General features: G+C 47.0%; 1 protein-coding gene across 3 annotated transcripts in view; it reads left to right on the top strand.

Annotated features, from left to right (window-relative positions):
* ENOSF1 (enolase superfamily member 1) overlaps positions 1-12,700 on the top strand; it is a 34,587-nt gene that overhangs the window by 15,837 nt on the left and 6,050 nt on the right. For 2 of the 3 annotated variants that reach the window (XM_037031542.1, XM_037031559.1), the window contains 7 exons: positions 1,713-1,785; positions 1,903-1,941; positions 3,123-3,205; positions 4,041-4,075; positions 6,778-6,865; positions 9,268-9,402; positions 12,362-12,403. In XM_037031542.1, coding sequence (XP_036887437.1) covers positions 1,713-1,785; positions 1,903-1,941; positions 3,123-3,205; positions 4,041-4,075; positions 6,778-6,865; positions 9,268-9,402; positions 12,362-12,403 — 495 coding nt within the window. The remainder of the gene's footprint in view (positions 1-1,712; positions 1,786-1,902; positions 1,942-3,122; positions 3,206-4,040; positions 4,076-6,777; positions 6,866-9,267; positions 9,403-12,361; positions 12,404-12,700) is intronic. The other variant, XM_037031551.1, reaches the window with a different exon arrangement.

Genomic DNA, 12,700 nt, shown 5'->3' on the forward strand with positions numbered 1-12,700 from the left:
GTTTCTGTAAATAAGTGTGTTTTATAGATTACTTGCCTTTGATAATCAGTAGATATAGTCAGGACTGTCTGTGGATCACTGGGTCATCCCATGGGAAGTGCGGAATTAGGTTCCCCGCCCCACCATGGACCTTTCATATTATTCTCACAGCCTCCGGTTTCTAACTATGAAAAAAGGGTGATCATTCCTTCTCTGAGAACCTGGGAGAATTGGTTCAAGGACTAAATGAGAGAAGCGATTTACAAACCCTGAAGAGGAAGATATTATTGTTAAGATACGATGTGGTCACTTTGATTTTGAAAGAAAGAGATGGATGAGAATGTTGTGTCTGCATTATATGATTCCATCAGGACAGGAGCCAAACACGGAATTTGAAAGATAAACACCTCACTCTACATTCCCCTCCACCTATTTATAGCAGGGATGGCATCTGCAGCGTCTGGCAGACCTGGCTTTGAATCTGGGTTTTACTGCTTACGGGCTGGGTGACCTTGGACAAGTCGCTTTACCTCTGAGCATCAGCTGTCTCAGGGTGTTGTTTCAGATGGTCGCTAAAATTCTTGCAGTCAACAAATGAAGGCCCTTGTTGTTATTTGGCATCACAATTAAGGAGAAAAGAGGACACCATGGCCTTAAAGACAGTTGGGCTATCAGACAGTGTCCCTTCTCTGGAGGAAAGGGAAGTCAGAAGGACATCATACCATATCTCTGACATGGCTATGTGGGGGGGGGCATCTGAAGGGGAAGGGTGGGACCTCTTGAGCCACCTTCAGGCTCAAGGTTAGCCTTTCAGAGAAATGCAAGAGGAAGCCCCCAAAACTGAATGAACTGAAGTGCCTGAAATCCCACCGGTGGACTTCTCATTCTTTTAGATTCTGTTCCCTCTTTCAATGCTAGTACTCATAAAAGAAGTAGAATCTCAACATAGAAAGAGCTTTTATGATTTTTAACGACTACAGTGAGTATTATTGGTCACAGTAAAACCTGAGTGGGGAAGCCACCGGTTGCTTCCTAAGTGTCTGCTCATTGGGATGTGGGGAGGTCTCAGACGCCTAACTGAACGTCCTCCTTCCAGCGTGGCCAGAATCCGAGCCTGGGGCAGGAAGGGGTAGGGAGAGTACAGCCCGTGATGATCCAGGGAGTCAGCAGGCTGAGCACGCTCACGCTCATTCCACTCTGTTCCTGTCAGCCAAGTGATCATCCCCAGTTGAGAGGAGAGGGAATTGCCCAAGGTTTTGCTGCTGGTTGACCTTGGGCACAGGGTTGACACTGAGTGGCCTGGCTCTGAGACCAGCCTTCTTTCCTCTCCCTCTAAGCTGCTCTAGTATAATGGTCAGCCCTGAAGTGTGGAGGCAGAGACGTAGAGTGACATCATGCGCTCATCTACCCACTTAACTTGTGCTAAGTGCTAGCCTCACACTCCATCCCCTTTCCAGAGCCTGGAACTGGGGAGTCTAGGTTTAGAGGGAGAGGAGAGATGGGGAGGAAGCAAGGGGTCAGTCAGAGCATGAGGGCCTAAGGACTTCATCAGGAGGTGGCGATGACCCTCAGAACTGTACACCAAGGGTGATGGAATCAAACAGTGTAACACAAATCTCAAAGGCGCCTTCCCCCAAAGGATAAGCCCCATGTATCAGTGTGAGTGGATTCTTAGGAACACAGTCCACTCGTGAATTGATTCCAGCCATGTGCCTTTCCTGTCGCGCTGCCAGGATCCCAGGATGCTGCTATCCTGCATCGATTTCAGGTATATCACTGACGTCCTGACTGAAGAGGAAGCCTATGGTGAGTCTTATTCAAGTGATGGAACTGACAGCTCTCTGGTACATGCTGATGTGTAACAACATCGTGTGTGCAGCATTTGTTGTCTAAGAGAGTGATGATGCTTTTTACTTTTTCCAGAAATACTGCAGAAAGGTCAAGTTGGTAAAAAAGAGAGAGGTGGGTTTTGAGGAAATTTCCTCCATTGTTTTTATCGTTTACTTTTGACTGTCTCTGTCCTTTTGGGGTTCACATTGTCCTCCCAAATGCCCTATGCCTAGCAGCCAGGTCCTCAACAGCCAGTTGAATCTGGACAAAGAAGCCTCCTGAGTGTGGTTTGACTATGCAGAGAGGCCTTTGGCTAGTGGGTAGTCCTAGAGGGTATCCTGATCATCCTGTAATCCTCCCACCCAAACCCCCACCCCCCTGTTAGACATCTTCAGAATGTGCATGATCCTGAATACATCCTAGAGTTGGACTAAGGGCTGGGTGCAGGATCAGAAAGAGACTCTCTGAGGAGCAGTGTGACAAGTCCCCCAGTGTGACAAGTCCCCCTGTGTGCCGTGGATGAGCTTAAACATGACAGAGATACGATGTGATCTGCTCAGGGAGGAGAGGTGGCCAGTTTCCCAGAGGAAAAAGGCCTTGAGCAGTGGCCAGTTTCTCAGGGGATAAAGGCGTTGAACCCCCTCCTCCAGGGCCTTTTATTGGGTTCTAATACACAGGAATACAGGGTGGCAAGGATCAAACAGTAGATAGTCTGAGTCAGAGTCTATCAGGCAGAGAGTTTAGCATTTCCTGCTTGAACCCAGGAAAGCACTCTTAGCAGAGCAGATTTCACAGGTTTATCAGGAAGTCTTTGTAGTGCCAGATTTTTCCCCAGGACACACTCTAGCAAGGCAAGGAGCTGCAGCTTCCCAACAGGTGTTCAGACTTAAGGGGATTAGAGCCAAGAAGTGCTTCTCCCAGAGAACATGGGGACTCGGACTATCTCAAAGCCAGGGGGCGAGAAAGCCCTTGCTCTTTGTTGCAGCCCCCGAGTCCTTTCATGATGGCCTCCCAAGTGGTCGTGTCTGGCCTAGGTTGCCCCTCCTCTAAGGGGTCTTACCTGTCAAGGACTTCTGACCATGCTTTGGGGGCAGGGAGGAAACTGAGGCAACATTTGCTACCAGACACAAGCTTTGTCTTCTGCTGCTCGAATTCCAGTGGTCACTGACTCATCTTTAGCCACAGGGGGTAGAGTTATGATTCCTAGAACCAGGCAGAGTGGTCCACAACAGAGCAGCAGCTTAGCTGCAGGCAATCTAATTCTGAAGGCCCCTGGAAAGAACAGAGTGTTGACAAGCATTGTGTTTCCACAGAAGAGCAAATGCTGATGCATGGCTACCCTGCCTACACCACGTCGTGCGCCTGGCTGGGGTACTCAGATGACACGCTGAAACAGGTGGGCATTTGAACCCAGTCTGGTAGATAGGTTTTATATTCCTGGCTTCCTGAAAGAGTTTTAATATTTTCTTATTACCCTTTCTAAATCCTTACGGCTCCAAGGCCTCAGAGCTCTGGAAGTACTTTTGCTCAAGCAAAAGCAAAGCCATTTGCTTTGTGGACACAGGACTCTGACATAGGACAACTGGGACTCTGTGGCCAGTGACTCCCACTTTGGGTTCTGAAAGGTGACAGCCTAGGATTTGATTCCCAGACAGAGGCAGCAACGTAACATTGTGCAGGTTACACATCGTCAAGCTGAGTCTCAGGTTCCTCACTGTGAAACGGGGAAATAATCTCTTACCTCATGGCTGGTTATGAGGATTCAGAAAAATGCTGTAAACTGTGTGGCGTTTGCAGCACAGTGGCTGGTGCGTGGCATCCAGGCATCGTGTGGTTGACTTATCACTCTTTTCCATTGTACGCTACTCACCCCCAGCTGGGTCAGAGAGAGGCTAGATACTGTTTCTTACTCTTACATCCATAAGTTCTGTGGATGCCACAGAATATAGCTTTAAAAAGAGGGATATAAAGGCTCCACTCCCCCTCCAAGAATGTTGTGACAATTAAAGAAACAGTTACCATAGAAACAAGGGGGAAAGTCACCCTACAAGAACAAAGAGTTATGCTTGTTGACTAAGCTGTTTCTGCTCTGAATTTCAACAACACATGGCTATTCTTCTGGTTCCTGCTAAAACCAGTGTTTGTGAAACCAGATCAGAAATGACTAAGGTGCTCAATAGACCAGGAGAGCTTTTCAGTGTATGCTGATGGCTATGTTCCTCTCTCCGCAGCTCTGCACAGAGGCCCTGAAGAGCGGCTGGACCAGGTAAGTTATTTGTGTGATAATGAACCTGACTCTTCCAACTGGCAGCATGAGAGGCTCAGCAATGGAAAGGAACCAGGATCAAGAGGCACTGAGAAGGCCAAGATTCTTTCAAGAGCAGTCTGGTGTGTAGAGATACATAAGAGGCATTTCAGCTGAGGCCATGCTCTTTTTCCAAAGATAAGATGTGAGGTGATGGCCAGGGGGTACAGTTGGTCGGAGCCAAAGTCCCATACTCCAAAAAAGATTGCACATTCGATCCCGGTCAGGAAACATACCGGGGTTGTGGGTTTGGTCCCTGGTAGGGGAGCATACGGGAGGCATCTGATCAGTGTTTCTCACATCGATGTTTCTCTCTCTCTCTCCCTTTATCTTTTTCTAAAATCAATAAACCTGTCCTTGGGTGAGGATTTAAGAAAAGGTAGACACGAGTCCTAATTAGAATCATAAAACATCAGAGTTGAAAGAGACCTTGGAGACCACGGGTTTCAAGCACCACGCAGTGTGAGCAGATTCCACTGGAAATCCGCTCTTTACTACCAGTAACAAGCATTGATTGAGCTTTTAGTTGAAAACCTCCAAAAGCAGTGAGCTTAACTTTATAAGGCACTTTTGCATTGTTGGAAGGCTTCAAGTGTTAGAAAGAGCTTCAATGTCTCAAGCCCTTTGTTTCCATATGACTCAGTCACTGGTCCCAAATCTTCACAGAGTTTCCCAGAGTCAGGCTCTTGAGACAGCCTATCTCTTCCTCTGGGCCGTGTTCTATCCAAACGAACCGTCTGCCCTTTTCTGCTGCCTCCCTCCTGCGTGGTTATGGAGCCCTGCGCATCCTGGTGTCTTCCTCTGGGTAAACTGGTTGTCAGTGACCCTGGGTTCTGACATAGTACAGGACACAAAGGGACCATCATCTCTTTATCCAGTCAGTGTGAGTCCATCAGGGCAGCTAAAGGTGGCTCGTTTGCCTGAGATGAATCACCAGGCTGTACACGACTCTCAGTCAGTCTGGTCTGTGGAGCAGGTGCAGCAGATCCCCTGGAGCTGGTCAGAAAGGCAGGCTCTCAGGTCTCTCCCCAGACCTGCTGTATCGGAATCTTCACTTTAACACATCTCCGGGGTGATGTGTATGTGTTTGAGGGGCCTGAATTCTGAACCCCTCAGATAAATACAGGGTGGTGACTGAGAATTTGAAGGAGGCAACATGATGAGGTGGAAAGAGGCTTACACATGTGATGGATTCAAAATCAAATCTTACCCTTTTCCCTCATTGCCTGCTAGTATTTGCTGTGGGATCATGGGCAAATTGCTCGACCCCTCTGAGCCTCATGTTCTTTCTCTATGAATAGGGAATAATACTAACTCGTGATTCTCCTCCAAGTTGCTATCTGAAAAGGACCAGCGGTCAGGATTCATAGCAGGTGCTCAGTACATGCTGGCACCTTCCCCCTCGCACATACCCAGGAAAGGTTGGCACAGCCGTATCTGGTGAGTCAGAGAAGGCTGAGGGGAGATTGCAAAGGTCTCCCATCACAGGAAGCCCACACCCAGAAGCTGAAGCTCTCACCTGGAATGGAAAGGTGTTTCCTGCTGAGTGAAGGGGAGAGAATGGCAGCAGGTGCCTGAGTGTGTGTGGTGTTCTGCAGGTTCTTTTGTTGGCACAGAGGGTGGGCACAAAGTAGAGGGAGGACCTCAGGTTCTGTCTGGAGTGGCAGACTTGATGTTGAGTGTGCAGGGCAGAGAGGCTGGTGAGCAAGGGAGAGGGTGCCAGTGTCACCCGTGGTGGTGGCACCTCTTGCATGTGGCAGTGTCACAGTCAGGCCGACCACACCTCTTCTGATGAACCAAGCAACTTGAGCCAGAGTCATGGGGAACAGTGTGGAGGCCCAGGTCTGGAGAGTAGTTGGGTGTCAAAGCACATGAAGGGAGCCCCTGCGGTGGCCAGCTATGATGTAAAGGAGACCTCTGCTGCTCCCGAGTTATGTGCCAAGGCCCCTGCACCATGGGGTCCCTGTGGCCGACTACTCACTGAGTTGATCTTTGATCAAGCCCTCTGGTAAAGAACCATACCGACTGGGATATTTTATCAACTCTACTCTTTTCATTCAGAGTGTGACAGGAAGGCTCCCTCGGCTCTCCTTCCCAGTCTGTACTCTCCTCTTTAAGTCTGGCTTTCTTATCCTTAATTCTTTTTTGAAAGATTTTATTTATTTATTTTTAGAGGGGAAGAAAAAGAGAGAGGGAGGGTGACATGCTCTCTGTGTGGTTGGGAGGATGTGTGGTTGCCTCTCGCACGCCCCCTGCTAGGAACCTGGCCTGCAACTCAGGCATGTGCCCCGACTGGGAATTGAACCAGCAACCCTTTGCTTTGCAGGCCTGTGCTCAGTCCACTGAGCTACACCAGCTGGGACATCCTTAATTTTTTTTCATGGCACAGCAAAAACTTAGTTAATGTTATTAAAGTCTAATTGCTCTCTCCAGTTTCTTAACTTCAAGTCAGTAGGTAATTTATAGTCATTGCCCTGTGACAGTGAGAAAAGAGATACTATTTGTAGGATTATTCTCAAGTGATTTGTCTGAAGATTAGGAAAGAGCAAGAAGTTACTAGAAAATGTGATCTGTGAGTTATTGACAGAGACGGTCACTTCTGCAGAGAATCCAGGTATCTTTGCTAAGTCAGGGCACATAAATTATCAAACCAAATTTTACAGGTTTAAGGTAAAAGTTGGTGCGGATCTCCAGGATGACATCCGTAGGTGCCGACTCATCAGAGACATAATTGGACCTGAGAAGACTTTGGTAAATATCTTCTCCTCCCATTGAGAAATAAGCAGGCTTACAGGAGGTCTTTGTCCAGGGCCAAACTACAGATTTCAAACAAGGATTAAAAAGCATTAGGAGTTTTAAAGCTGAATGCCGCTTTGTGATTTTGTTACAGCAGGAGAATTCTTTTAAAAATAAACAATTGCAGGGGCTCATGGTTAAATTTTTTTTATTCTTCAGAACTAGTCAAGATCAGGATTAGGTCTAATTCCTTCTTGCTAATATGGGTGCACCTGAGCAAACAGTTCTCCCAGGGGTGCCTCACTGTGCCCAGGGAGATAAATCATTTAATCTCTCTTCTTAACAAGTTTGTCCCACCTGTAGCTCATCAGGTAAGTGGGTCTCAGGGAGCCATTGTTGAAGAAATGCTGGAAATTTGACTGAGATATATGAAAGGATCAGTATTCCTAACTGTATGCTTTTGAAAAATATATTACTATGTATAAAATATTTTCATAAAAGGAAGTCACAATAAGATGTTTTTATGATTTTCAGAGACTTGTTTCCTAAGTTAAAAAAGAAGTTTGGAGTCCTTGACCTAGGATCGGATGTCCCATTATTGATGCATGAATTAATGCTACTTTTTTTTCCTTATGAGGTCATCATCCTCTAAATTATTCATAATAATTGATTCTGGGTGCACTGTCCTCTGGTTCTCACAGTGCCCTATGGGGCGCTCTTACCACACAGCACGTTCTCCTAGAGCAGCAGCAACCGGTATGCCACAAGAACAGTACTTGACTATTTAGTTAGGGGCACTGACTTCTTTTCCCTTAGATTGTCAAATAAAAAAAATGACAACAGTCAACACAATAGCCATCTAGTGTGAATACTGTGTCTTGAACCAGAAATATATAAGTCATATAACAGAGTTGCATCTTATTGGTCATGTTGCATAATAAGGTTGTATCTAATTGGTTAATTCTTGGTGCCAGAAATACTTATGTACAAGTATTGGCACCTGATGTTTTTAAAAGCTTTTATTTATTTCTTTTTAGGGAGAGGAATGAAGGGAGAAAGACGGGGATAGAAAAATCTATGTGCAAGAGATACATTGATCCGTTACCTCTTGCACACCCCCAACCAGGGATCCAGCCTGTACCCCAGGCATGTGCCTTGACCAGGAACCAAACCAGTGACCCCCTGGCTTGCAGGCCTGGACTCAATCTACTGAGCCACACCAGCCAAGGCAACACCTGATTTTTTAAAAAGTCACTTTGGAGCAAAAGTGACTACCTACCTAATAGTAGGTAATTACCTACCTAATAGTAGGTAATTACTATTATTTTTTGCATAAGTTAATCAAAATTATATCTATTTTTTGGTGTGCCATGGGATTTTAGTAATTAGTTTGTGTGTGCCATGATATGGAAAAGGTGCGATATCGCTGTACAAGAGATGGCTGTCTCTGTGTCTCTCTGCTGGAAGCGTGGTAATGTCAGGGGTGGAGCAGCCCTGTGTTAGTTTCTGCAGACCCAGCACCTGGCTCCCAGGCAGGGTCTCTGCACAAAGAGAGCTAGGACCTTGGAGTAAGGGGCCTAGACTTGAACTCACCATTTACTTGACTTACTATTCATGAGCAAGCTACTTTTCTGCATGTCAGTTTTAGCTGTAGAATGGGTTCATATGAACTGTTTCATAGAGTTATGATAAATATTAAATGAGAAAAATGCATAAAATGCCTAGTGGCATAGATGCTAAACTAATGGTGGGGTCTGGTTATTTATCACTATGCCAGATACATGGAAGGCAATAGTCGATAAATGGCCACTGACCAAACGCAGTAGTGGCTGAGCATGATTCAGAATGTGGTCACACGGTTCCCACAAACAATGAACACTGCAACGCAAATGTATTTACACTGCAACGAATGTATTACATTCGTTGTAATTACAAATTCGTTGTATTACAAATGTAATACATTTGGTGTAATTTACATTACACCAAATGTATTTGGTGGCATCTAAATGCAGACTGGGTCAGAGCTCCAGGGCCAAGCAGCACTTGCCGTGGGCCCAGCCCAGGGCACTTCTGGACATCCCCTCCGAAGACAGACAGTACAGTAAGTCCTCACTTAGGTTGTTGGTAGGTTCTGTGACTGTAGTTGAAACGATGTGTAACTTTACCATAGGCTAATTGATCTAAACAAGAGTTAAGTTCCTGCGGCATCTCATAATTTGAGGACTTGCAGCATCTGGAGCCCAAATTCTGGTAGCTGTGGCTATATGCTGGTCCTCCAAAGATGGAATGCCAGGCTCCCTAGGGGAGTCTTGCTCATCAGTTGGTGGTACTGATGACAGCGTTTCCTTTCTGGGAGCCACGAACCTGCAGCAAGGTCAGCCCCTGGCAGACCTCACCTCCCAGGTCTCTCCTTACAGATGATGGATGCCAATCAGCGCTGGGATGTGCCCGAGGCAGTGGAGTGGATGTCAAAGCTGGCCGAGTTCAAGCCACTGTGGATTGAGGAGCCAACCTCCCCTGATGACATTCTGGGACACGCCACCATCTCCCAGGTAGAAAAACCGCAGCTGCTGCTGTCCTGTTGCTGCCATCTTGTTTTCTGTCGGTTTTCCAGGGTGGTCACAACAGATCTTAGAATTCCTTTGCCTATGCCCCTTCACCTTTCCTGATGAAATAGGTGAAATATTTGTTCACTTCTTATTTCTATTTATTTTAGAGAAAGTAAATGGCTAAGAGCTGAAAGGCTACCAACTATCCTGTCAGTGTTGACAGACATGACAGGTTCTCATGACTACAAATAGAAATCTGATTGACATTAAATATTTTACTCACTGAGAATAAAACAAAAAATGTAGATTTGTCTGGATGACTCAAAAGCAAAGGCTTGCTCAGCTGTGTCAGGGTCAGGCCTCCCCAAGAGAAGGCTGTCTGCCTGTGTCCCTTGTACCAGGGCTCTTCTTCCACAAACCTACCCTAACTGGGGTCTGGCCATTCTCCCTTCCAGGGTTGGGAAGAACCTGATTTGTCAGAACATCTGAGAAACATCTTATCTCTCAGAGAGTCTCCCGTTAGCCTAGTTTACAGCACTGATGTATAAAACCAGGATGCCAGCTGGTTAATTTAGAAGGAAAATGGTAACTTCTGAGAGATCTAGATTTTGTATCCTCTGACCAGAGCAAGCTCCATGAGTAGCCATATGCAACTGGATGAGTGAGGAACAGGGTGGGAACTGGTTATGGGGTTCGAGCATGTGGTGACGTCAGACTGTGGTGGCCCAACACATCCATCTTTGCAGTGCAGCTATACCTGCTTCTGTCTGGCCCCAGCCATGCTGAGGCTTAAACCCCCCCAGACAGTACTTGTGCAGGCCCCACTAACATACGCCTCTGACCCCACTTTTATTTTTTCATCTGATAACCTTTTCCTACCACACTCTGCCATTGGGTCAATACATTCATTTGGCTTAGAGGCCAGTCCCACTGGCCTAGGAGCCTAGGAACAGTTTTTTCTCCTTGAGGTGACTTGGTGTTGCTCTACTCTCCCCTGTATGTGCTGCTCTTAAAACTTCCCTCTGAGCCCAGTCTTAGTCCCCAGTTCCAGGACAGACGCCTCATTATGTACCTACATGAAGTCGCAGGTCCTACTGGGATGTGGGGTCCATTTCTCTCGGTAAATCGACATAAGATCTCCATATTTTCGACACTACAAAAACCTGTGTTTAAGGAATGCCCTCTACTTTCCCCACTTTACAGCCTGGCTGGAGAGAAAACTAGGATCATGGAACAATCAGGTGGAATTTGGGGCCAGGGCTCTGAGTGCTGAGGGCAGTGGAAAGAAGGTTCGAACCTCTGCCACCTGGAGAGTCTCCTCAGAAGCTCTTCTGGGCTTCAACCCTCCAAGCGTTTGTTTGCATGGGGGAGCCTCTCCCCTCAGGACACAGCTGAAGAAGGGGAGAAGAGGAACCAAGGCTGGGGGAAGCTGAGCGAGCCAGCACAGTGGGGCCATGGAGGGACCAGGGGGTGGGAGTGTGTGCTGAGGGCTGTGGAGATGGCAGGTGCATGGGGCCAGGTTATGGGTCCATGTGCTCAGAAGAGGCAGCTGAACATAGCACAGCACCTGACGTTCTTGAATGAGAGAATGGGAATAAAGACGATTTGACTGGTAGCAGCGTGTACGTTGGGTGACATGGGGGTATAGGAGAGGTGAGGAATGGGCAGAAAGAAAATGGAGGCTGGGGTAGGGGCCAGGGGGCTTTTGCATTAAAGAGGGGGGTGGAGGGCAGCTGGAATAGGGCAGATCAAGAAAATATTTAAAGGAGAAATAAAATTTGGCACCTATTCAGAGTTAGAAACATGCTTTAAAGATGGTAGGATGAATGAGTCAGGTGGCTTTTCCTCCCCACCATTCCTCCTTCCTCTCCATCCCCATTTTCTCTTGAGATAAAGGACCCAGCCTACATAAATCAGGAGTTTCAGGAACCATAAGCTGTTGGTGCTAATGGCACCTTGGTGACCAGCTGCCGTAACTCCTAACTTGTGGGTAGTCTGTGACTCACTCACGTCCGCACATCTTGTGAGAGACAGGCCAGGGAGTGGAGCTGGGGACACCTGGTTCCTAAATTAAGAATTTTCCTGCAGGGCAGTCAGCCCACCTAGTGATTCAAATGCCTCCTCTGGCTCTGGAGTCATCTGAAATTTCAAGCCCTGCTCCACAACTTTCTAAGCTTTGATCTAAGACGATCAATACACCTTTTGTGCCTTTTCTCATCTGTGAAGTTGGGATCATGATGGCTTCTATCCCACTGGGTTGTGACGAGGAATCAGTTCAGTCAGGGTTTTGTACAAAGCCAGGTAATAAGAGCCCAGAAACTGTTAGCCATTAGCATCATTGACATTGTTCCCTAAACAATGGGAAAGCCAGGCCAGGGAGAAACCAAAGATGCCTGAGGATAGTGTGTGGCAGTGCAGTCCCAGTGGGACCTGGGGCAGTGTGGGCCTAGAGCCCAGGTGGTGGGGAGTGAAGCAGCTTCAGGGGGGAGGACAGAAAGAGCAGTGTCACCAGAGGATTCCAGTACCTCACCCGCTGAGCCCAACCTATGAAGCAAGATCTATAGCCACCCCCTGAGCTTGAAGGGACAGGGTTCTAGAATAACCACGGAAGGGGGAAGTAAGATGGGAATAAAGAGAGTGGTGACCCATGAGAAGGACTCAGCCAGGGGCTGAACTGCTCATGTCTGTGACAGGCCACAGTGGCTTGTGTCTAGAACCTGCAGAGCCGGAGCCAGGAAGGGAGCAGCCCGTGACAAATGCTGTCTTTCCCCTCCGCAGATGCAGGCAGCCTCTCCTGTGTGCCCGCACTTCCCCTTGACTGCCTCGTGCCACTCCGAGGCAGGACATTCTTTCTTCAGCTCTGAATAGTTAAACACTAAATAAATAGCTCTAAAATTTTAAACACTGAATGTTCAGTTCAAAAGCTTAGGAAAATAACACTAGGCTGCCTTGTATTTTATAGGCATTGGCCCCACTAGGAATTGGTGTTGCCACGGGAGAACAGGTAAGTGACGTGTCCTGGCCACCTAGTGATGACGTTGTCATGTTAGGCTGTATCACTTGTTGTATCTTGAGTTGGGAAATTTTCATAATCCTAGAAATTGGGTTATTTTATAGCACTTCATTAGAGTGAAGAGTCAGATATAGTCACAAGTTTCTGGATTATTCTAAAATTCAATGACAAAGGTCATTCTTATCAAAGTGTCTAATGGAAATTTATATGGCCGCAATTTAAACTCGCTATTATTGCAAGGGCATACAATGCACTGTGTGGTTCTAAGAAAGCCAGCTTCTGACCTGA

The sequence above is a fragment of the Sturnira hondurensis genome, unplaced genomic scaffold (genome assembly GCF_014824575.4).
Source record: "Sturnira hondurensis isolate 20B ecotype Veracruz unplaced genomic scaffold, ASM1482457v3 Scaffold0001872, whole genome shotgun sequence".
NCBI lineage: Eukaryota > Metazoa > Chordata > Mammalia > Chiroptera > Phyllostomidae > Sturnira > Sturnira hondurensis.